Below are 26651 nucleotides of genomic sequence, written 5' to 3'. Positions count from 1 at the left end.
TTGTATAACTGCACTGAGACTTCCATTAAAGGCATCACCGTCAGGTATTGCGGTGCAGTAGCTTGTCCCCAGCTTGGCACAAACACCTCCTTCCATGGCTGTCAAGAGGTCCAAAATAAATCTATTTTGAAGGGCCACTAAGTGCAAAGACCTCACCTCTTCCTTGATTGCATACAACCCTTTTGCCTGCTGAGTTAGCCAGCTGAAATAGATCGTAACGAGTTACGATCTATGGACACACATCTACAAGCAGGTACTTGTATGAAGTACACCTTTCTTGCATATCAACATAATCGATATGCAAGTGCCTTTGGGTTGCAGCAATGTTCCCTGTACAACTCCCAATGTGTGACCTGGCAGAAACTTCTGGCAGGTCATGCAGTTATTTACATAGTCAGAGGCGCAGTCATACAGATTTGGCACAAACCATCTTCACTTATACCTGCAGTCACATTCTCTTTTGATAAGTGGGTAGGATAGTGAGGCTGTTACAGTGCCGATTGTAACAATTTCTTTGGCATGACAACCTTTCCTGTGCTATCATGGCGCCAAACCAAGTCAGTTGGGGACAGAGAACATCCTCTTTTTTCGACAGCTCTCTTTCAACATCTGATGCTTTCCCCTGCAATTGAATTATCTGCAATATTGGGATTACATTGAAACCTTCTAGCAATGCATCTATCCCCTTGCTCATTTTCAATACTGCTATTTAGGGGTATTCTTATTCTTTGCCAGGGAACAGCACATGTGATCTCTCTGGCATATATGCTGCTGCTTGTGCTTCTCTATCTGCCCTTTTGTTTTCTAGTGAGATTACATCTTGTCCTCCTGTACGGGCTTTGCACTTTATTAATGCTAACTCTACTGGCAGTGGTAACATTTCTATTAGTTCACTCGGTGATGGTGCATGCTGAATGGGAGTGCCATCACTTCTTTTAAACCCTTTCCTTTCCCACCTTGCTAATCCTGAGTGCACTGTAGAGGTGACATGGGGTGAATCTGAGAAGAAGTTCACGGTTTGGCCTTCTGAGATGTTTAGTGCTTCAATCAAGGCCACTAGCTCTACTGCTTGTGCAGAGTAATGGTTTGGTAGTCATGCCTGTGAGTACACTATCAACTCCTCCCCCTTGTGTACTCCTCGTCCATAGCCCACCACCGTGAACCCTTAACATGTCTCCCCTTCAATCACTTCTTCCTTAACTAGGGGGTTATCTTCACCTCTGTGGATGCATGCTGCACAGTCATGTACATAATCCCCTTCTACTTTTTCTGCAATGAACTCTGCTGGGTTTATTGTCCTGCACCTCACCACTTCTATTGCTGGCTTGGTTAGTATTACCTTGCACCCTGAAGACCTCAGAGTTGTTAGTGTTGATTTTATTTTCTCCAGTCCTGCAAACAATGCATGTTCAACGTACAAAACTGCTGGATACCCCATAGTTATTATGGAAGCCTTCTCAATAGCAAATGCAGCAGCAGCAGCAAGAGCCTGCTCACATGAGAAATTTCCCTGCATTACTGCATCCAGTGACCCACTGTAATATGCAAATGGCTTGTGTCCCTCTCCCCTTTTCTGTATCAGTACTGCTGTCATTACTTTTCCATCTGAATGTGAAAATAAGTGAAACTTGTTTTGTGATTGGAAGTTGCTAACACTGGTGCATGCGCTAGCTCGTGTTTTAGCTCATCAAAGCTTTCGCCCATCTCAGCTGTCCATTTTATGTGTGTTTTGCTTTTCTGTGCTGCTTTTAGTGGTTGCAACAATGGACTGGTATATGTGGAATAAAAAACCCAAGCTCTGCTATAGTTGCACAAGCCCAAAAATTGCTGCATCTCTTTCACTGTTTTTGATCGTGGAGTCTTGTGTATAGCCTCTACTCTTCCTGGTGTTATTTTTCTCCCATCTGCTGACACAATCTGACCCAAGTACACCGTCTCTTTTTGACAGTATTGCAATTTCTCCCTGTCCACCTTGTATCCTTGGTCTGCTAGCAGAGTCAGTAGTGTCACTGAGTCCCTTCGACACTCCTCTTCTCTCGTGCTGTACACCAATAAGTTGTCAACGTACGGTATCACTGTGCTAGCAACCTGCCAATTGATCAAGGCCATTTGCATTACCCTGTTGAAGATGCTAGGCCCTTTGCAGTACCCCTGAGGCATTCTAGTGTGTTCAAACTGCGTTCCGTGATACGTAAACACAGTGAGATACCTGGAGTCTGGGTGTAGTGCAATAAAGAAAAAGCTATTCTTTAAGTCAACTACTGTAAAATAGTGTGCCTCCGGGGGAACACTGCAAAAACTCATTGCTGGGTTGGGAACCAAAGGATACTCTGTCTCAATAATGTCATTCAGAGGGCGTAAATGCTGTATAAGATGCCACGTCCCTCCCTTTGGCTTCTTAATTAGATTGATGGCTGTGTTGCAAGGGGATTAGCTCACCTCTATTATGCCTTGCTGTCATAGGGCATGCAGTGCCTCATATATACCCTCTTGTGCTTCTTGAGAAAGTGCGTACTGCTTTACTCGTGGCAATAGTGCTTTCTCCAGCGTTGGATCTTTCATGGATTCACATGCTTAGAATATTCCCCGTCGTCAGACTGGGAACCCTCGGTACACATATATAGCCGTTTCCTATAGGAAAACTTCCGACACTTGTGTGTCCTATCCACATCTACGTCCTCCCCGGGATCGTCCACGCATGCCCGTAGTACGTAATGGTATAAAAGCCCCGCCCCCGCGGGTCCCGTCAGATTTCAACCGTCTCCAAAGATAGTGGGATCTCCTCGTGTAGTCTCTACTTTCTAGGATATCGTTGAAATTACTCGCTGGGTTGACCGAACGAGCCTCTGAGGTTTTTTGGTCTTACCAGAATGTCGGGCAAACCGTTGTTTCGCCCGTGCGCCACGTGCGGATTGAAGAAGGTTTACGAGGGGGACGGCCATCTAGATTGCATTTATTGCCTCCACCCTCACCATTCCGCAGACCAGTGTGAAATATGTAAGGGTTTTTCTCAGAAAACTCTGAAAGATCGGAATCGGCGGCTGGTGTCGTGGTTAAATGATGGGGCGGGAGCATACCCTCAGTCGGAGGTGGGCTCCGTGCGCAGCGTCGCCTCGATGAAAACATCGGGAGCCCCACGCCGTTCAACCTCGTCGGAACCACCGGCGAAGAAGACTCGATCGGCGGAAAGGGATGTTCCACGAAGCCACTCTTCCAAGGAGTCTTCAAAAGAATCTTCAAAAAAGTCATCATCGTCGAAAAAACATGGAAAGGAGAGGCCAAAATCCTCCTCGGGCGATCCTCGCAGATCTGCCACGAGTAGAGATTCGGATAAACGCAGGGAGAGCACCGTTAAGGCGGGACCGCCTAAGCCACCTGCAGGCCCACCGTCGACGATGACGAACCAGTCAGTGCCCTCACTACCTCTGACGCAGTTGGTTTCCCCCGTCATCAACCCGACGGCGACGACGTCCTTGTCGACCGAAGTTCTGGCCTGGAGACCAGAAGTTTTTGATATGGGGTTGCCGGACACGTTACTGCAAGAACAAGCAGTGTCGATTTCCTCGAAGGAAGACGACGGTGTCAGGATTGCGGGCCCGGAAGACCTTGGGCTACGAGCCAAGTCGCCATCAGGAGCAACCTGCTCTCAGGTGTTTACCAATATTCCAAACCAAACGGCCCTGTCCATGGAGATCCTGTCCTCCTTACACTCGCTGCTAAAATCGTTGGATGAAAGGCTTCCACCTGTGGCGTCGACCCCCCCCCCCCCGTCGACGAACCCGGCCCGTCACACCGTCCAACCAAAACGAGCGGCATTCCGGTGACTCCAGTAGTCCAGGAGGAGGGTGAGCTTTCGGACTCTTTATCTGACCGTGGGTCAGCATCGGATGTCTCCCAGTCTCCATCTAGGGATCCATCCTGGGTTTCGGATGTGGAACTGGAAACACCAAAGAGTCCCACTCATCCATCGCCACCAGACGATATTGGCTCTTTTCATTCAATGATGGAAAAAGCATGTAAGGAGTTTGGCCTGGCCCAACAGGAGGAGAAAAAGGACTGCTTTCTATTCGATCATATGGGTAAGAATTAGACGCTCAATATTCTCAATACCCATTTTAGATCATGTCTGGAAAGAGGGGGTTCAAACTATGCGTCACCCGTTTTCGGAACCGGCCGTCAAAGGCCGCATTGAAAAGAAGTTTAAAGTGCCAGACTCTACCCCGAAGTGTCTTTCGTCCCAACCTACACCTGATTCAGTGGTGTCGGCAGCGGCAACGAGGAAAGCCAAGGCTCAACACAAGTGCTCTACCCCTCCGGATAATGAGGCAAGACGCCAAGACGTGTTTGGTAAGAAGGTTCTTTCCGTGGGTGCTGCAACTGTGAAAGCAGCCAACTCTCTGGCTATTGTGGCCAGGTACGACAGGGAGATGTGGCACAGACTGGCTCCTATACTGGACCACCTTCCGGAGGAACATAGAAGAACGGCGATGTCTCTGGTACGAGAGGGCGAAGAGGCGTCGAATCATGCTATTAACATAGCGGTGGACCTGGCAGATTCGGGTTTTAAGCAGATAAACAACGGAGTTGTGCTGAGACGCCAGGCTTGGCTTAAGTGCACCAACTTCAGACCCAAGGTGCAGTATAAGGTATTGGACATGCCCTTCGAAGGTGACCTTCTTTTCGGAGAAAAGGTGGACGAGGCCTTGAAGGGCATGAAGGAGGATTCGGATACGGCACGGTCCTTGGGTGCTCTTCAGGGTGGTAAACACTTTCGATCCTTTCGTCCCTTTAGAGGGGCATCTGGCAACTCAAGATTTTCTACACCCAGGGATAGATCCTTCGGAAGATCGGCGTACCCTTCCCAAGGATATAGACGCGCCTCTCAAAACTCAAGCCGGCGCAGAAACTTCCAGTCATCCAAGAGACGACCGACCTATTCGTCGTCGACGAGCAAATAGAAAGACCAGCAATGACGGAAAGCGCACCGTTCTGGGAGGAAGAGTGTCGAGCTGTGTCAAAGAATGGGAAAACATCACAACAGATCAGTGGGTGTTGGACACAGTGAGGTACGGACATTCTCTACTATTCAAATGCAAACCTCCAAAGTGTCCACCTATCCCCCTACCCCAACCACATCTGGACAATTTGCTGCAGGAAGTAGCACTTATGTTACAGAAAGGTGCCATAGAGCTAGTCCCTTCATCGCAGAAAGGCCAAGGGGTATACTCGCGGTGTTTCGTAGTAAAAAAGCCGAACGGAAAATGGCGTCCCATTCTCGACCTAGGCGACCTCAACGAGACCCTACTGAGCCAGAAATTCAAAATGCTCACGCTGCAGGAAGTGATCAGGTCTGTTCAAGTGGGAGATTTTTTGGCGTCTCTAGATCTGCAAGACGCGTACTTCCACATCCCTATGTGTCAAAAACACAGGAAGTTTCTGAGGTTCATGGTAGGTCAGACACACTACCAATTCGCAGTGCTCCCGTTTGGTCTCAAATCCTCCCCAAGAACGTTCACAAAATGTTTGGCGCCCGTGGCAGCCTGGCTGAGAAAGAAAGGGCATCATGTATACCCGTACCTCGACGACTGGCTTGTGAGGGGATCCTCCTCGGCGTCGACCAACGACAGCGTACAGGCTACCTTACAGCTTCTACAACGACTGGGGTTCGCAGTGAACTTCGAAAAGTCCTCTCTAAGGCCATCAAAGAACTTAAAGTTCTTGGGAGCTCAATTCGAAACCCAGTCGGGAATAGTGAAGCCTTCCCTAGACAGAATGTCAAAGATCAACCGGCTGACGAGTCAACTACGTCTACATGGCACACTCTCGGTGAGAAAGTATGTGGCGATCCTAGGTTCCATGGCTTCCTGCAGCCATCTAGTAGCCAACTGTCGATTGTTCATGAGGCCGCTTCAGGAATTCCTAGCGGACAGATGGAAGCAGTCCACGGGTCGGTCTTCGGACAGGCTAACCGTCGACGACGACAAAATCATCCGAGCCCTCCAATGGTGGAAAAGCGTTCACAACCTGTACAGAGGGGTTCCTCTACAAGAACCCGAATTTCAGAATACCATCATCACGGACGCATCCCTGACGGGCTGGGGAGCACACATGGACAACCACCAAACCCAGGGCAGATGGTCTCCCACCGAATCACGCCTACATATCAATGTACTGGAACTGAGGGCAGTGAGATGGGCCTTGAAATCATTCCTCCCACATATCAAGGGGTCGAGAGTGAGAGTGCTGACAGACAACACGACAGCCATGTTCTACTTGATAAAACAAGGCGGCACGAGATCCAGGACCCTTTCTGTGGAGGCTCAAAAGGTATGGCATTGGGCTTCGAAACACAACATATCTATAGTGGCTCACCATCTCCCAGGAGTGAAGAACGTACAAGCGGATTCCCTGAGCAGGAGCATGGCTCAGATACACGAGTGGGAGATGGACACCATTCAGCTGCAAAGAATCTTCAAAAGGTGGGGTCACCCCTCAGTCGATCTCTTCGCAACAAGAGAAAACAAGAAATGCGAGCAGTTCGCGAGCAGATGGCCTCAGAAAGGATCCCTAGGGGAAGCGTTCTCATTTCCGTGGACAGACAAGTTCCTGTACGCCTTCCCTCCGTTTCCCCTGATACGGAGGACAATACAGTGGATTCGCAGGTACAAATGCCGGGTCATTCTGGTGGCACCGTATTGGCCGAGACAACCGTGGTTTTCCGACCTAATACACCTGTCGTTGGAACAACCGATAACTTTCCAGAAAGTTCCGAATCTCCTATCCAGGGACAAGGGAACGGTGTGGCATCACAATCCGGACAACCTCAACCTGACGGCATGGCTCCTGACTTTGCAGAATTTGGCAATTTGAATGTCTCGTCAGATTGCCAGAAAATTCTACAGGCGGCTAGGGCTCCTTCCACTAACAAGTCCTACATATGCAAGTGGCGAAGGTTCTGTGTGTGGTGGCAAACACAGCACGAATTACGGCCTGGGGAAGTAATTCCTGAACAAATTTTACCGTATCTTCTGCACCTAGCAGAGAGTGGGCTATCCTCGTCATCCATCAAGGTGCACCTGGCGGCCATCTCAAGGTTCACGAGAAGGAGACATTCCGCACCGTTATTCAGCGACAGACTGGTGAAACATTTCATGAGGGGTCTCTTTAGAACTTTTCCCCCTACTAAGCGGTTTCCACCGTCGTGGAGTCTAAATGTGGTGTTGGCTGTTTTAATGAAACCTCCTTTTGAACCAATGTCCTCTTCATCCATGCAGTTCCTATCGTGGAAGCTGGCTTTCTTAATTGCCATTACATCAGCTAGAAGAGTGTCGGAATTATAGGCGCTAGTCATAGACCCTCCATATGAGATTCTTTAAAGATAAAGTGATACTATCAACTAATCCTACTTTCATCCCGAAAGTACCGACTGTCTATCACAAGCATTCGACCATTGCTCTCCCTACTTTCTTTGCGACCCCCTCCGTCGACGGCGGAAAAGGCTCTTCATACGCTCGATGTGAAAAGAGCGTTAAAGTTTTACCTACAAAGAACGCAAGAACTCAGAACTACAAGACACCTGTTCATTGCATATGGTCCGTCGACGAGAGGTAGGGCAATTTCCAAGCAAGGACTGGCCCGATGGGTCTCGTCGGCAATTGCTTTTAGTCACTCCAAGGCCGGGAGACCCCTACAGGGACACCCCAGAGTCCATTCCACGAGATCGACAGCCTCCTCCGCGGCGCTATGGGCAGGAATTCCTCTGACAGACATCTGCCAGGCGGCGGCGTGGTCAGTCCCACACACGTTCACACGCCATTACTGCTTGGAAAGGCAGCATGCGGATGAAGTACAGATGGGGAGGGCAGTGCTGCGCCATCTTTTTCAATGAGGTAAGACAAATGGTGAAACTGTTGTCTTTTACCTTGCCGTTGTTTGGTTTTTTCCTTTATGTATCACCTTTATATAAATATGTTACTGCTTACGTGCATATATATATATATATATATAGATATATATATAGATATATATATATATATAGAGAGAGAGATATATAGATATATATATTTGGACTGGGAGTGGTTTAACTTTGTAATGTATGTTGCATTGCATTCTCACCTCCTTCTTCTAGGATACTGCTATAAAATCTATTCTAAGCATGTGAATCCATGAAAGATCCAACGCTGGAGAAGGGAGTAGTTTCTTACCTGTAACTCCATTTCTCCAGCGTTGGTATCTTTCATGGATTCACATGCGCCCACCAGCCTCCCCGAAATGCAATGTGCAGGATATGTACATAAACAGGTTTTTCCCCCCTTTCTTCTTTGGAGGGGTCGTAATCTGACGGGACCCGCGGGGGCGGGACTTTTATACCATTACGTCCTACGGGCATGCGTGGACGATCCCGGGGAGGACGTAGATGTGGATAGGACACACAAGTGTCGGAAGTTTTCCTATAGGAAACGGCTATATATGTGTACCGAGGGTTCCCAGTCTGACGACGGGGAATATTCTAAGCATGTGAATCCATGAAAGATACCAACGCTGGAGAAATGGAGTTACAGGTAAGAAACTACTCCCTTCTCTTAACTAGATGTGTACCGCCCCGTCCCCTTTAAGTATTCCTACATCATGGTGTCCTGTTGGCCACAAATTCTTGGACAACTTTTCCAAATCTTCCTGCAAATAGTTTGCTTTCTTTTTTGTTATCTGGGCCACTGCCCTTTCTTTGATGTCTACTGGGCCAGGTAGGCTCAGTTCGAACACAACCTCTCCTTCTTCATTGTCTTTTGTTGCAAACAACTCTGTCTCACTTACTCCTGTCAATGTCAGTGTGGGGTCAACGCCTAATATTGAGCGCCATTCCATGTTGCTCTCATCAGTGGCAACTCTTTTCGTACCACTACTTCCTCCAAGAACAGTAGAGTGTGTGTGCCTGAGCTAATTGAGCAGGGACACAAATTCATTGGACAGCCGGAACACCTTCCCTTAAATCCCGGGTAACTATCCCAACAACATGTCTACCCCGTACACAAACACCTCTGTGTGTGGGTATATCTCTCATTGTGCTGTGTGCAAAGTATGCCTGAATCAGTACTGCCACCCAAACTGGATACATCCCGGGTGTGGTGCACACCATCCCTTTCTTTGTAAATGAAATTCTGGAATTCAGTTTGCAGAGTAGATCCCTCCCTAGAATGTTGATGGGTGTGTCTTTTGAATACAATGTGCTGCACCCCTATTGTCAATGGTAAATCTTTTGTCAAATGAACTTTCAAAACTGTCCCCAAAAAGCCTTGTGTGTCCAAACTTTTATTAGATAATGGAAAATCCTTCTTCCTTGATGCATGATCTAGTTGTTCCAGTATCTATAAGAAAGGAAAATCCCCTCTGTCCTATCTGAGCTGCTACCTCTGGTTCCTCCTCAGGGTCTTCAGTTACTGCTAAAACAGGCATTCCCACAAGCGAAGCACTGTACTCTGAAACATGGAGTCATTCCCCTTTATCCCATTCCCCTTCCACGCACATAATATCCTCTCTCATTCTGATACTGTCCCATGGAGCCATCTCCCCCTACTGCCTGCATGTCCCCTGGATGCTGTACGTCTATGAATGCAGGCTGCTGCTGCATCTGTACCATTCCCCACTGCTGGTTGGGTAGTACTTAAGTATGGTGGAAGCCCTCCTTGCTGAGCTTGTGGAAAGACAACTGGCCCTTTGAGTACTGCTCCCTCCATATTTATTATCGCTAGTTTTTTCTGAACCATTTTGTTTTCTGCTTTGGTTGCATTATCCACGTTCTCCTTATCCTTCTCCTGCTTCCTTTTGCAATACTGTACAATGATCGCCTGTATCTCAGGCCACCCCTTTGCCTCAATTCCCACTATCTTTTCTAAAGAGACCTGTGCATTTGCCGGGAGCCCCCTCACTAAGTTGTGGTAAAACAAGGGTATTTTTTTGTCCCATGACTGTTTATTTTCCTGTGTCCACATGTTTTGTATGGATCGTATTTATTCCGCAGGATCCTCATCAGGCTTCATTTTGTGAGCCAAGATAGAACCTATGTCTGTGTGTCTGGAAACAGCTCCCTTAGTGCCTTCCAAACATGTGCTCGATAGTTGTTAAATGGTGCTCCATTGTGTATATTGGAGCTTCATTTTACGCCAGAGTATCCAGCCTGTTGCCATATTTTGTCACTCCTCTCCCCGACCAATATTGCCAACAAACTTTTAATGTCTCCTATGGCCAATGGGTTTCTCGACGTCTCTTTTTCGAAAACGTAAATCCACTTTCTCGCCCCACCATCAATGGAAGGTAAACTGTAAACTAAATTGTCCCTGTCCATTGTCTGCCATGGTATGTAATAAACCTCACCTTTCACTTTCTGTAAAAGGGGCATTTGTGTGCAAACTATGCATTTATTGCCACGTTGTGGTCTCTTGGCTGCCGCTATTCTGGTTTTCCTAATCTGGAGCCTATTTCTCGCAGTCACCCTGTGATTCTTCTCTTTCCTCCTCTTCTCTCATCTCTTCTCCTTTCCCTTCTGTCTGTCAGACTGTTCTCTATTTAATCATTCCCATGATCGCTGTTACCACTGTCTTTGCAGTCCGATATGGTGTGCCCTTCATCTGCTGTATCAGTTTCTCTATGGTCCGAGTCCTATTCCCATTTGTCTATTTTAAACTTGTGTCCTGCTGTCCACCCCTGTTGGTTGGCTCCCATCTCGTGTTCCTTTCCTTTCTCCTCTATTTCCCTTTCCTTTGCTTTTTCTGCCTCCTTTAACATGCTATGAAGTTGCTGCTGTGCGCTCTTTTTTATGTCATTTAAATATTTCTTCTTCCCTTTCTCGTTCTTGCTGATAATGCTTGTGTCACCCTCTTCTTTCTTTTTATGTGTTACTTCCATATCTTCAGACACTCGTTTAGGATTTGTATACCCTGCAGCTGGTTTGAACAATGGGCATATCGTGTAGGAAGGAGGCGGTGCACTTCCCTGTTCCTCCTCCTCTATCCCTTTCCCTGTCTCCTTTTTCTTATCTCTGTACAATTTCCAAAGCCCCAGAATGTCCTGTCTCTCTTTGTAAGCTTTGCTCCTTTGTATGTAGTGTAAGGAACTCATGATGACAACAGTAAAGACAAACACAAGTGATCACAGTTCAAGGGTGTTTATTAAACTGTATATGCCGGTTGGAAAAACACCTAATCTAAACCTAAATCTAAGATGGGAGCAAGCTACAACCATCAAATAATAAGGCAGTCCTAGTGGTGTCTTGTCAAATAAAAGGGCCTTTACTAAGAACAACCTATTGCCAGTCATTACAACTAAATACAAAAGGGTGTGGGATAGGATTCACAGGAAAGAAATGTGTTCACAAATGTTAATTCAGGATGCAGTAGCAGGGGTCTCCCTTCCCCACGTTTTGAGCACGGGACAAGGGGGGACTCCGGAGCACAGCACACGCTCGAGCTTTCCCAGCACGAGACTACAGTTCCAGTCTCAGGCATCAGGATCTTCGGTGGTGAAGTCTCTTTTCTACAAAATGTCTCTTGCCTCTGAGGACCTGATTTGTTCTAAAAATAATAAACAAAAGTTGCTGCTTGTACGTTGGGTGAGGGCTTTTCACCCCTGGCCCCCCCCCCCTTTCTGGTCTCAGCCCGTTCTCGAATGTTAACCACCCTTCGTCAGGTTCACTGCAGCTTTTCAAATCAATTCCACTTATGGCATTCCAAATCTTAATGTCTTTTTAAACAATTCAATGTGGACATCCCTCGGTCGGGTTCACCTTTGTCAATACACTGGTCATTGGGACTTTAGTCTTCGCCCCTTTCCATCGGCATCCCTCCATCCGGTTCACTCTTGCCAACTTTACATTTCCTTCTACTTTCTTATGATGCAGAATTCACTTCCCTTGTGTTTTCACTGGTTTGTTGGTCAAAGACTTTCGACTGTACAGGGGATTTTGCTAGAATCCTGGATGACCACTTTGACCTTTTCCTTTAGGCTCTCCTAGGGCCTTCTGGTATCAGTAGTTTTACAAACGTGGGATCAATCAGAGTCTCTTGAATGAGCACTCAGGTGGTGCCAGACCCCTCTACTACTGGTTGTCCCTTAATGTTAACAGTTCTTTGAACTTCCTTTATTTTGGCATTTAGCAACTTTCATTCATCACAGTTCGGTTTCTTATCGGTTCTCCCCTCGACTCACTGGCTGTCATGAACCGCTTGGCTTTTCTTGTCTCTGGAGTCAAGGACGTTACCACGGTAGCAAGCGTCTCTGCCTGGCTTGGTTATCGGCGGAGGAGGACTGTGTGTACTGTTGAAATCGGCTGCAACACATGTTGGCTGTTGTTCGCGGTCTTACAATTCCTTCCACTGAGATTTTCGTGGGACTGGGCCGCTTCTCTCCTTGTCGCCCCTTCCGTTTTTGCTGCCTTTCTCCTCTTCTTGAACTGCCGTACTTGTTATGTCTCTTTGTGTGTGTGTGTGTGTGTGTGTGTGTCTGTGTGTGTGTGTGTGTGTGTCTGTGTGTGTCTGTGTGTGTGTCCGTCCATCTTTCGTGGTGCGCAAAAGTGTTCGTGTCGGAAAAGGGGGGCGCGGTACAGTATTTGAGTATCCTATGTGGTAGGATGGGTAAAAGGTATTTTAAGAAGGGGGATACCGCATCTCACCCATCGGTGTCCCACTTCCACTCCCCAAGGATCCCCCATCCAGGTGATCCTCCCTCACTGGTCTACCCAGGAACAAGATCCAATAGCGATGGCCATGTCCTGGCCTCCTGGATGACAGATCCCCGGGGACTAGTCAGGGAGAGACCTTCAGGTTTCTCACAGTAGCTACCAGATAACAGTACATACTTTCTATGATTTCTTTATCGAACGTTCCCTCTCCAGGCCACTCTTTATTTTATAAAACTTACCCACTGTGTCGAGTACCCACTCAAAATGGTTCTTGGATTTTGTATTGCGCTATTGGGGCAATTTCCTATACCTGTGATTAAACAGAGTAACCATCCAATAGACGTCATTGTCTCTGCCTTATTCTTTTCTATTGTAATATTCTTCTCTCGCTACTTCTTCCTTCCCCTTATTACATGAAACAGTTTAAACCCTCACTCTCACTCACTCAATTTTTGTACTTAACACTTTGCTCAATCGCCCTAGTTTCACTCACTTGAGCCTTCTCCGTGGGCCCCAACCTTTCACACCCCGCACTAAATGCTTGCACACACCTGCCTTGTTATATCGTATTAGTACAGAAATGGCCTTCTCCCTAGGCGCACCACCTTAACGAGGCGCTATGTTGGTATGTTAGAAAAAGTGGTTATTCCTCCTTTCGCTCGACTGCATCAATTTACTCGTGCTACTGGGTTTGTGCTATTTACATGTTATTTTGACTCGGGATCTTCCATTTTTTTCCACAGCCGCATAAAACGAACACTATGATCACTTTCTGCAACACTAAAGAACAAACTGCTGCAACTCTTGAAACACGTGAAAATAAAAATAAAAATATAAATAGACCCCAAAATAATTTTTCCCAAAGAAAAAAGGAAAATGACGCATCTATACCAATTGCCTGCACTGCATGCAACTCTTGTCTAACAAGGTCCGCCACTTACTGCACAGCCCTCTGCTTTAGCGCAGATGTTCTAGCACCCACCTGCTCCCTACCGGAATGGCAGACCTAACATGTAATACTACGGTCAATCGCCTTCTTCACCACTAATGAGGGTACGTTCTATACACCATACAGAGTCCTGTGAGACTAAAAATACTATACTGAGGAAACAAAAGAGGTCACAGCAGACACAAAAATATAGAATAAGAATGCATGTTTATTTATACATGGCAATAGTCACTAATCACTAATAAGCAAGCAGCACTCTCTAGCTATGAGTGCTTTAGCAAACCCAACCCTCCCAGCTTCTCTCTATCAATGCTCCACTGATATCGATCCATAAGAGCTCAAAACAAACTATAATGCTAAACAAAGCTTATACTAAATGGATGAATGGATTAGCCCACGCTAACTTCTCATAGAGCAATGCAGATTAACAGTCACTCCCGCCCCTATTGCTTTTCATGCATGGGTACACTTGCGTATCCTTTTAGGAGATTCCTCACTTCTCTCGACCTCAGAGTCTCCCTTTAAAGGCCTGCACTTCCGTTGGAGTGAAGGCAGTGCTGGACTAGTCAGATCATGGGAAAGTGGTGTCTGTGGACCTTTCCTGTCTCAAGCTCTTAGTACTGGCCAACAGACGCTGTCCCGCACTCCCCCGGGAGTATGGCTGGGCTTCCCAGACCTCAGTCGAACAGAGATATCTCAGTGGGGCCTCCATAAATGCATAGCTCTCAACTCACCCGCTTTTGGCGGGTGTCACCCGCCTTGCAAAGGGCTGACTCACCCGCCAGGCCTCCTGCACGCCCATTCATTCCAATGGGCATCTCACCCGCCAGAAACAAAATCGGGTGATTTCACCCGCCTTTGCAAGACAATTGGTTGAGAGCTATGAAAATGTGTCCGACGTCTCGTGGAACTCCACAGAAAATTACAAAAGTAGCCAAAAAGGAGGAAGTAACAGTTTTATTCAGGGCCCCAGACGCAGCTGGGACAGCAAATTCAAACAGATCATGGAATACAACTGCATGAAAAGGCGCTGTCAAAGAAACGCCCTTAAAGTTAGAACTTTTATACAATGCAAGTAATTAGTTATTTGTAATAGTGTGACATGAATAAATCTCCCCACACACATTTTATTGGACTTTGCACTTTGAACCCTTATAGAAAAGCATACATTGCAATCAATGATTGGGTCCACAGACCTTAAAAAGTGGTTTTTCCTAAACGAATTAGGAACTCCCGTCCCCTGCACACTGTCTGATATCTGCAAAGCAGATCAATAATGTTTGTGTTTTTTTTGTTTTACTGAATTTCATAACACACAGTTCAATAGACAATTAAATAGGTGGAGCAGTCACAATGAATAACAAGCTCACAAAATACTCGTTTTGAGTATAGACTCTTCTTCAGGGGCAAAAACATATTTCACAATTCATAATTCAATTTCTAGAAAAAAGTAGAGAAGGGTACAACTTAGTATTTTGCATATAATTCATACAAACTTTCAAAACATTAAATCATAGATATGATTTGAAACATTGTCAAGAGATCTCTGGGATAGTACCTAATAACTCAGTTTAGTATAAGTCCAGTCAGATAAGTAGTATCTCTAACCAACACGAGAAGGTTGAATGATAAGTGGGCAACTGAAAAACGAGACTATTCAAAAAAACAAACAAAACACTTTTAAGAAAATAATAAAAAATAAAAAAATCTAAAAAATGTATATTATTATCTACAATTATGGCATAGTCCATGCATATCGGTAGTGTGCCACTTACCAACTATGGAGTAGGCATAGTTGCAAAAACATCTACGGTGTCCATGGATGGCGGGTGCTTTAGTTTGTGTATCCACAATTAGTTTCCCACAAGGGTTCCGGCTAGCAGTACGTGGACTGAGTCAGAAAGGGGTAAGCAGTTCGCGCTAGTACATAGATCTGTATATAAGTAAGAGAAAGAAAAAGAATAGTAGTAGATAAATAATAGTAAATAAGGTTCCAGGTCTCAAGAGTGTCCATGGACCCATAGGTCACTTACTAGATACAATGTGAATCCTTCGGCGAGTGAATCGTGGCGAACATCATCCCGAAGAAGGAGGATGTTGTTCGTTCATGATTCTGCTCATTATGTACTGAGAGTACTGCTGACGTATGAGTGAGCATGCGTGGTAGCAGAGCAATTGCTACGCATGCGTTAGCAAGAAGTTGCAGGTAATTGGTGCGCATCATGTATCTGACACGGAGAACCCGGCGTCAGAACAACTTGAAAACAAAGAAACTAGTGCGTGGCAAAAAACAGCCTGAAAGTTACTGTCTATTTTGTAGTAGGCAAATAAGTGGCCATGATCCATAAAAAGTAATGAAAATTTAGAGAGGAAGAACGCGGACCAGACAAAGTGGTTTTTTGAAGGAAAAGATGGTTAAGTCAGACCATCCTTTGCTAGTCAGTACCTCATTCAGTACATTGATATTATTCAACACAAATCCTATTATAGGCATTGATATAATGTACATATAGCTCCATATTTTGCAGAATTTACCATCAGAATGCTGACATACATTGGGTAATAATATGGCATCGTTTTTCAAAAGGTGACTTTACAATCATTTGAGTACCCCCAAAACTTAAAGAAGGAGGATGTTGTGGTGTCAAAACAATCCTTAATAGCATATATTATTCTTTTGAAAAATTACATTTCAACCATATGTGCACATGTAAACACAATGAAACCGCCTTGATGTAAAATTCATAGGTCACAGAGTGAAAATGTGGTTTATAACCAAGAAATGGTCAATGTGGTGTTCATAAATAGGGGCCGAGGTAGTAGTCTTCGTTCATGCCAAGAGGGGCAAGTGAATCAAGACAGTGTATCCAATAGAGTTCTCTCTGGGATAGTAGTTTTTGTAAGTCCCCACCTCTGGAAAGTGGATGTATTACTTCGAGTATTACCATTCTCATTTGTGCCACTGTGTGTTGATGATCTCTGAAATGTCTATACACTGGGGATTTGATGTTTTTGGTGCGGATATTTGACTTATGTTCAGTCCAACGTTCCTTGGCTTTCCTGGTGGATTTCCTTACGTAGTATTTTCCACAGGGACCGCGCAGAGCATAAATCACGTTTTTAGAATCACAAGTAGCAAATTGTTTTAGTGGAATTTTCTTCCCTGTGTTTCCATGTCGAATGTGCTCTCCTTTAATCACATTTGAACAGTGTTGGCAATTTTGGCACGGGTAAGTTCCTTTTTTAGGTTTGGACAAAAAAGTTTGGTTGTCTGTTTTTCGTTTTTCTGCTCTGATCAGACTGTCACAAAAGTTTTTGCCCCTCTGTACGCAAGCATCGGGGGTTCCGGAAAAAGTCAGTTCAGTTGTGGGTCTGTTTTGATTATATCCCAATTCTTGTGGATTATCCGTTTGACCTGAAAACTTTGGCTAGAGTACTTTAATGAAGGAATAAGATTCCTGTTTTCATTTTTGGTTTTAGGATCCAGTAGGTCTTCACAACTTTGTGCTTCTGTTCTGAGTATTGCTTTGTTGATCACATTTTCTGGAAATGTTCTGTCTTTGAACCGTGCCCTCATAGTGGAATATTCATCCTGTAGTCTGTCAACCTCTGAAGTTATTCGCTTGATCCTGAGGAGTTGGCTGTATGGTAAATTTTCTTTCAGGTGTTTAGGATGAAAGCTTTGAAAGTGTAAGGTAGGGGGTTTCCTGTATAACTGTTTTCTGAGTCCTGTGTTAGTCTTTTCAATAGTGACATTCAAGAAGTTTACACTGGGTTTACCAATGTCCATTGTGAACTGGATTCTCTCATTGCATTTGTTAAGGTATTCCCAAAAGGTGTTGAGTTCATCCTCGGTGCCTCTCCAGATTCCAAAGATATCGTCGATATATCTATACCAACTTTTGATCTTATCTTTCCACCTGGTTTCATTTAGAATATGGGTATGCTCAAAATAATACATGAAAACATTTGAATAGGAAGGTGCGACTGGTGATCCCATAGAGGTACCTGAAGTTTGTAGGAAGAATTGACCATCAAATCTGAAATAGTTATTAAAAGGATGATGTTGATGAGTTCAATTGCTAATATTTTATGAATGTTGATTTCTTCATGTTTTAGTAGGAACCATTCCAGTGCTTCAATGCCTTGATTGTGGGGAATAGAGGTGTATAGACTGGTTACATCCATTGTAAACAGTAACAAATTTGATTCATCCAATTCAAGGTTCTTGATGTTTTGTAAAAAATGGGTGGTGTCCTTTAAGTAAGTTTCAGTTTTTTGTATCAGGGGTTGCAATGCGGTGTCCAGATATACTGCCAAAGGGTGGAAAACACTGTCTGTACCAGCAACAATTGGTCAGAAGGGTGGGTCCATTTTAATTTTGTGAATTTTGGGAAGGCCGTAGAAGACTGGCGTCACCGGGTTATTGTTAGTCAGAAACTTTCTTGTGTCTCAGAAATCCAATCTGACTCTTCTGCTCTGGAGATGGTTTTCTCAATGGCAGCCTTGATATTAGTGATTGGGTCCTGGTCTAATTTGAGGTAAGTATCTTGATCAGATAGTAATTTCAAACAGCCTTCATTATACAGCACGGTGTCCATGATAACCAAGGCACCCCCTTTATCAGCTTTTTTAATAGTAATACTATTATCCTCTGCTAGATCTTTAATGATTTTAAGGTGATGTGTCTTAATATTTTGTTTGTTGGATTTACTGTATTTAAGGCATTTGAGTGCTCTAGTGGTTTTGGCTTTAAAGAGATTTACCAGAGGAAGGTCGATATGGAGATGAAAACGGCTTTTGTCTTTCATTTCCAGGTATGGACATTTATCTTTCTCACTTGGATTAGTTGTTAGATTGTCAAAAAAGATTTTCAACTCCATTTTGCGAATGGAGATTAACTTCTTCTTCAAATAAACTCGTATTGTTCGTTGGTATAAATGATATACCCAAATTGAGGGTATTCAATTGCGATTGTGAGAGTAGTTTAGAAGAGATGTTCACTATTATGGTATCCCTCAATGTTTGTTCTTCTGACGCAGTTTTCTTTTTCCCTCTTCCCTAAATCGTTTAGGAACAACCACTTTTTGTTCTCCATTTTTCCAACCTAGTTGCCAAGGTTGAGTCTTTTCTCCCCTGCACCTCAAGCTATCTCTAATTTTATAAAGGTTATTCTAAAAATTCCCTGATACTCTTTTATAGGTGTGCCCCATGTTTTTGCCCATTTGGGTCCACAGACCTTCCCACACTGCCCTCATTTACATCCTGTGACGTCAACCCCAATTCCCACAGCACAAAGTAAAATCATTGAAACATTTGAGATGACCAGCAGAACTTTATTTAACTACCTTGGTCCGCCTCATCCTTATTCCCATGAGAATGACCTTTCACCATGACACTATCAGAGCCTTGAACCATGAACATACTAGCATACGATTGTTGCATATTGGGGACACTCTAACCCGTTTGCCAGAGAAAATTTCCTACTGGGCAATTTGCAACCGCTGTGGTTCGTTTTGACTCCATTAGAAAATTGCATTTCATAAATGATTTTGAATTATAAAATGGTCATGTATTATTCGTTGGCGAAACCTGTGAGCTCTAATCAGTGACCTCAAAAAATAACAACCACTGTGTACATCTCTCAGCGCCAGCCTGGGATTGCAGACTCTGCACTAAATCACCAGCCACAGCGTCCTTTGCTGCACATAAAATGCTAACACTTGTTTAAAATAAAAGCAAGCTTTTAAGGCCTATTTACTCTGTTTCGTTCTACCACTAAATTTGATAATACTTACCTGTGCCCCAGTATTTATGGATTCATTTTATTAAGCATTTAATTTCCATATCATCAGAAAGAACCCCCTCCCCTTTTACAATGCAACTCTCGCAGCTGATAAGTGCATTCCTAAATACCGCGCTGAACTTGCATTTTTATTACACCTCTGTGAACCCCTCTTGGTTTTTGACGGTTGTAACTGAATACAATCAGAACATAAACATTTAATCGGCAAGCATATAGTTTATGCTAAATAAATATTATAACGTATCTTAAATGCAACAGAAATGTTGTATTCAAATGCCAAAAAGCACATACATTTGTGGACCTGCAAATCATCTGTTTGAGGTTATTATTCGTTGTGGCTCACTATGAATTGTATACAATTTGGATGCCAGTAAATCTGTGTGATTATTAAGTTGGTAAATTGGAATAAGAAAGATATACCCTTGAGCATTTTATAGTTCTATACAGATGTAATTTGATATTCATGCACAAATCACTTTAATGCTGATTGTTGGGCATCATCTATGAAATGGGGGTTCAATTATGCTTTGATTGTAGGCCCAGGACACTGCACTTTGTTATTCTAGGAATGTAATGCATATTTTCTAGTAAAATAATTGTGGTTACTAAATTGTGTGAAGATACCACACATGGCACTTTATTGTTCCTACCCCTTTGACTCACCACCTAACCTGATATTGGACTTTCTGCTCCCCCTGTTTTCTCTCATGCTTGTAGGTCCCTGGCTGCCAAATTGCCCACCCTCCCCCTTGTTAGCTCCCTGCCCCCTTGTATTGATCCCTTACGATCTGCGTCCTTCCATGCACAGATCCCCCACACCCACACCCCCATGGCTTTTAAAGTACTCTGTTGCTTCCAAAAGCTAGGTCCACACTCAATAAATGACATAATAATAATACCATATCTGGATGTTTTATCTGCTTGGTCTTGGTATTGCAAATATTGCTTGTACTTTTATTTTAAACTTTTCATCAAATTAAATTTAAACTGAACCCATGTAGTAGGTTTAGGGAATTTCATCCATTACTGAACTGGATATTTGTAATGAAATGTATTGAATGCAATCACTTGCTTTGTTTATTTATGAAGCATGTGCCACATCGTCAATGCAAAGCATAAGTGTATGATAGAATATGTGTGGAGCCACCTATGCTTGCCTTAAGTGAAAAAGAGGCGTCTGCAGCAGCAGCTTTGTCTTGTCTCACTCCCGGCACTCATATCCTGCAGGAAGCTGGTAATTTGTTTTCTGTCTGCCTATTCTATCAGCATTTCCTGGACCTTGGATAAAGTAGTCAATGCATGTTTGTTCTTTTCTTCATAGGCCTCGACTAGGAGCCACGCTACACAAAGTTGTTATGGCTGGAGCCTTCTATTTATTGTTCTCTGGCTTGGAGGGCATCCTCAGAGTCACCGGGGTAAGTAACACTGTTACATTGTCTGTACATCTGTCCCACAAACACAGTAGGGCAGTTTCACAAGTGGTTTGCCCACGTGCGTGCATGTATAGTTTCTGCGCTTGGGCAGTGTTGGGTTTTTCTTCTATGGGCCAGATATAACTTAGACTTCTTAGTGGCCACCACAAATAGTAATTCTCTTTATACCTTCCTTGAATTATGAGGTCCTTTAACCAAAAAGCCCTTCGAATGGATTGTGTCCTCAAACGTATTCCTCATCTTTGATTATCACGTCCAGCTTCAGCTGCTTCAGAAAAATGATTCTCGGCAGAGGGTTGCGTGCGTCGATGGCGTTGAGTCGATGTCCCTCGAAGACCTCCGTCGAGGGTGATGTCATTGGTTGTACAAGTAGCATTCGTGGCGGCCGTTGGCCTCAGTTCAGTTTTTCTGCAGAACGTGTTGCTTCGGTGCGCGTCGTTAGATTATTTCTACTGCGTAGTTTGTTCTTTGACAGAAAATCATAGAAGATGTCATCATCACCAACCCCGACTACCCCTCGCTCGGGTTTCAAGAAGTGCAAAGAATGCAGTTTGAAAATGTCAATCACAGAGCTGCATCGATCGTGCCTATGGTTTTTGGAGAAGGCCACGACTCAGAGTCCTGCTCGAAGTGTCTGGTGATGACGGGTAAATCCCTGTGAGAGAGGAAGGGGAAATTACAGGTGGGTCGTAAAACCAAATACGACCGATCCTCAACCCGTGAGTCTGGAGTTCTTTCTCCTAGAAGCAAGAGTGAAGAAAAAAAGTTTAGATCCCAGTGGCTCCCACCACTCATCGTCTTCGACGAAAAGTTCGAAGAAGCAACACCAGCGGTCGCCATCTTCATCGTCGTCAGATGAATCCCCCAGGAAATGTAGGTGTCCCACCAAGCATTCTTCTGCATAGTGGGTAGAATTTTGCCTGAAAATGCTAGAAGTGTTCAAGGAGGCCACGCCTCTGTCCGTGCCTTCTTCAGAAGCCGGCCGAGAGCATTCCCGTTCCGACACCCACGCGCCCTCCAGCCTGGGTGATCAAAGAACGACGTATTGAGAGCCTTCAAGGTCTCTGATGAAAAGGAATCACTTGAGTCGTGACGCCCTTGTCGACGTCGACACCAAAGCCATTGGCGCCGAAGATTTCTAAGGTTTCAGCTCAGTCCTTTGAGCATGTGGCAGCAAAAGAAAAAGCTGCTAGGCCAAGGCCTTCCGCACAACTGACTCCACCTCCTGAAAAATCTTACACTCCTTTACCCAGGAAGGAGTAGTTTAAATCCTTGTCTTCAATATTTGAAGAAGAGGAAAGATCTGAGGAAGAGGAAGTTCCTTTTGGTCTGGAGTCTGGTACTTCTAATGTGCTAGAGTGTCCAATCTTTGAAGAATGTAGAATGATAGACCTTATTGACACACTGCACAATGCCAGTGGTGTGGATACATCGCCAGAGACTGCGTTTGGCACACCAGAGCCAGGCGAACACGCTGACTCTTCTTACCGTCACCTAATGTCAAAAGTGGTAGAGTATTTAGGCTGGGCCAACCCACCAGCTCAGTTTATTCAGGATGATTTTACAGACATTTTGGACCAAGGTCCACCTACAGACCCAGTTTTGCCCTTCCATTTGGCCTTACAAAATAGGGGGGCAAAGAATTGGGAGTCCCCGGATTCTATCCCTGCTGTGGATAAATACCTCACTAGAAATTACAGCCCTTCCTGTAGTGACCCCGGCTATCTGTCCAAACAACCCACTCCCGAGAGTCTGGTGGTCCAGGCAGCCACAGCTACATCTAACAAAGTGGCGTACCCCATCATCCCTCCGGATAGGGATGACAAGCGTGTGGATGGATGGGCACGCAAGGTATTTTCAGCTGGGAGTATGGCCCTTCGTCCAACTCCACATGTGCCTTAGCCAAATTGTCATACACTCTGCGGGTGTGCATATTAATGGCGGCTGAGCACATTTCAGACGGGGAGGAAAGGGAAAGTTTTCTAGCGATCGTTAAGGATGGCAAGGAAGTCATGCAGGAATCCCTTCAATCTGGACTAGACACAGCAAACAGCATCAACAGATCTATGGCACAAGCCCGTTTATGCGCAGATTCGCGTGGTTGCTGAAGTCAGGTTTCGCACCAGATGTGCAGTCCCGTCTTCTGAACATGCCATTTGACGGGTCTCGCCTTTTTGGCAGCAAGGCTCAGGAGTCTTGAGAGGTTGCAAACTTCAAAAGCAGCTGCAAAATCTTTAGGGGCTGCTGTTAGGCAACGTCAGCCTTTTCGTTCATCAGGACAATCTTGGAGGGGACAATCCTATCGTTACTACTCCTCATTTGGAAAGGCGAGAGGAATGGCCAGTCAAAGAGGCCAAAGGAAAATCCCTCCTGGTGGACGAGGTAAAAGGGCAAAGCCAGCTCCAGCTTCTTTGCCATCAGCTGCAGCAACATTCGCCTCAAAGCGGTTTTGAGAGCTTGCGTCAGGAAACCCCCGTGGGGAGCAGACTGACTCAGTATCTCAAAGAATAGTGAGCCATAACTTCAGGTGCTTGGGCTCTGGAGACAGTAGCCCAAGGTTACTGCCTTCTGTTTATGACACAGCCTCACAACAATCCACCGGGGAAACACTTTTTGAGGATTCCAGATCTGCTCCTTGTGCAGGAACTATTAACCCTGCTAGAGAAAGGTGCAATAGAACCGGTACCAATAACACTGAGGACGAAAAGAGGGAAGAAAAGCCTGTGCTGGGCCACCCTCAAGAAAAGGTCAACAACCTTTAGAACTAAACATACAGGTCCGACAGGTATCTTGTTTGAATTTGACATAGGTAACCTCGGGTCAACAAAAGGGTTGAGAGAAAAAGGCCTGCCCTCATTCCATTAAATCAATAGGCAATTTGTAGAAAAATATACAATTTTATTAATATTCACAACAAATGATCATAAGAATCTATACAAAGATAATACACTCACTGAAGAGTATAGCAGTACATTTGAAGAGATTGTACTGACATTGAGTAGTTCAGGGAGGGAGAACAATATAGTTTGCTGATTGTCAAATTAACCCTCCTTGTTTCTTCAGTGTTAGCAATAATGGACAAGAAAAAAGAAGAACATCAGTGCAATGACATAGATAAAACCGTCAGTCTAGGGTGTACAGGACAGAGCAAAATAGCTCTCCTACAAGTTTGAGGTATTATGCACATAAAGTGTCATGTGCAAGTGCAATTACGCAAAAATTTAAGCAAAGTAACACTGGGTTTTCTCAAACATACACCGCATTCTCTCGTTCAACACATCTCATACACACCCTTCTCAACATACAATTATCCAACATGTTTCTTTCCGTCAACCACTCAACAAAAAGAGGGGGTATAAACAAAAAATGAAAGGAAATTCATCAGGGAACGGTCACGTCTATGTCGGTCATTTGTGCACTAAGTAAAACACGAGAACACACACATTAATTGATTCTCTCGTGATACAATCCTATCACTGCCTATATAGAAGTACAAATAATGGCATAAGAACAATGCGCCACTCTAGTATTCCTATAGGGTGTATATCCACAGCCACAACCCCTTGTTGAAACGATTAGTTACCTACGGAAAATGAAAAACAAGAAGGACAATTAGAACATAGTCCAAATGCCCTACCAAACTAACCAGTATATAATTTACCAGTTGCAAGTTTTTTTCTATTTTTTTACAAAAATAACTCAATTTGGCTAAAAGAAAGTGTTCACCAATCAACGCCACCAGCCGACATCAGTACAACACCGAAGTCTGAGTCTACAGTGGGTGCCCATCACTACCGTTACCACCCCGGGTAACTATTCCTACAAACATGCCTCTGTTCCTGTGCCCCAGCTAGTACACCACTTTACAATTGTGTGGGGCAGGTGCTTACCATCCAAAGGATGGTCCAGGAGGCTCAACTGCACTCACGTGGGCAGTTTGACCGAATGGAACACACACCAGGCGTAGAGATCCTCTGCTGCGGGATATTCTCAACCAGAATGTGCTTGGGCATCACACACGATTCTCTTCTGTAACAAGGTGGAAACACACAACACATAAGTGGACCTCAATAGGTCTATTTCCCAAAGCAATAGGGAGAAGAAAAAGGGAAACTCTAACGTAATCCTTCTGCGATCCGGGTCGCATAACAATTACCTTTTTAAGCAGAATTCCATCCATAAATGGGTAGAGTTGTCTCGGCCTGGGGATCCCAATAATGAGGAAAAAGGGGAAACGAGAAGCCTTGGAGTCCAAATTTCCTACAGCATGCTTCTTAATGCAGGGTCTAGCACGTGTAGACACTAGCAGAGAAACAGGAAGAGAAACACATGGGGAAGGAGAAAAAGAGAGAGATGCGGGTGAGTCTAGACCTCGCGGGTGCTCATTAACGAAAACGCATACGACTAGCTGCTGTTTTTTACCTTGCTGCAGTCGGGCTTCTTTCCGTACAGTTGCGTCTTCCGGTATGTGACGTGGGCGTGGCTGGAAGTGCAAATCTATCCGCCCTACGGCGTCCTTTATGCAGGAAGTGGAAATTGACAGAGCATTATGATTGGTGCGCCTGTGTTCTGCGTTCAGTCACTTGACATTCTTGGATGTATCCGCGCGAAAACCCCATTCGGATTCCTATCGCGTATCTAGTGTCATGTGCTATTTCACATGACGTCCATGTCCCTGCTTGTTTACGTCCACAACAGTGATAACTTAGTGAACGTAATCGCGCTATAAAGTACCATGAGTACGAAACATCCTGAACTGTACACAAGTCATACTCGGCATCGGCCCTACCAGACGTGTGCCGCCCATAAACAACTCACCCACCCCATGTGTTAGGCACGGTAACCAACGCTCGATTACACATGGCACATCGTAACCTCCCACGGCACGCCCCGGACTACAACCAGAGGGCAATCCGCCCAAAAAACGGAACATCCCCATCTGTTAAAAACCGGGTAAATGCCATCTGAAGTGCTGGGGAGTAAGGCAAGAAATATCAGCCATCACGGGTGGGGAGAGAAGAATATATACCACAGGGGGTAAGTATGACAAAAGGGAGAGGGAGTGGAAAAAGAAAGTGGAATCCAATATGATCCACCAATCTCATCCCTCATACCAACTCGAGATCAAATATTAAGCCAGTCGATTTTATCATTCAGACCTGTGGTGGCACTTTTGGTTAAGAAAATTAATTCTTGTTCTTTACGGAGAAGTAGACGCTTGTCTCCATTAGTGTCAGTGCTGGGTGTAAGTTTGTATATTACTGTCCATTTTAGATCTTCGACTTTATGTCCAAACTCGATCCAATGGTCGACCAGTGAAGCATTGGCAGTTCTATTTCTGAGACAGCTCTTGTGCTCCCCTATCCTCAATTTCACCTTTCTGTCCCTTTTGACTATTTAGATTTTTCTACAGGGACACCAGATGGTATAAATGACCATACTTGTGTTACAGTTGGTGAGCTTAGTTTGTTTCCACGGTGAATCAAGACCCAAATCTACCTCTGTGCTTCTTTTAGTGGAATTGCAGTAGGTACAGTGACCACAAGGAAAATGACCAATTACTGGGGGCATATTCCATGCCTCTGTGATGCTTTTTTGCTGTTTAATTCTGGTGGTAATGTCATTCCTAGTTATGTAGTCTTTGATGTTTTTGCTACGTTTGAACGCAACCACAGGTCTAGGGACTGGTGTCTCGCTTTTACTCAGGACATGCCAATTTTTTAGTACAATTTTCTTGATTTGGTTGGATCTGTCACTGTAGGTGTTTACAAATACTAGTTTCCTGTCTTG

The 26651-nt window shown here is 44.7% G+C and overlaps 1 protein-coding gene across 2 annotated transcripts in view; it reads left to right on the top strand.

Annotated features, from left to right (window-relative positions):
- The window catches only part of TMEM87A (transmembrane protein 87A), a 522872-nt gene that overhangs the window by 370390 nt on the left and 125831 nt on the right, over positions 1-26651 (top strand). For both annotated transcript variants that reach the window (XM_069638821.1, XM_069638819.1), the window contains exon 11: positions 20750-20843. In XM_069638821.1, the coding sequence (XP_069494922.1) occupies positions 20750-20843 (94 nt within the window). The remainder of the gene's footprint in view (positions 1-20749; positions 20844-26651) is intronic.

The sequence above is a fragment of the Ambystoma mexicanum genome, chromosome 14, assembly GCF_040938575.1.
Source record: "Ambystoma mexicanum isolate Mex_15411 chromosome 14, UKY_AmexF1_1, whole genome shotgun sequence".
NCBI lineage: Eukaryota > Metazoa > Chordata > Amphibia > Caudata > Ambystomatidae > Ambystoma > Ambystoma mexicanum.
The sequence above is the reverse complement of the archived record's forward strand: the minus strand, read 5'-3'. Positions and strand labels throughout refer to the sequence as shown.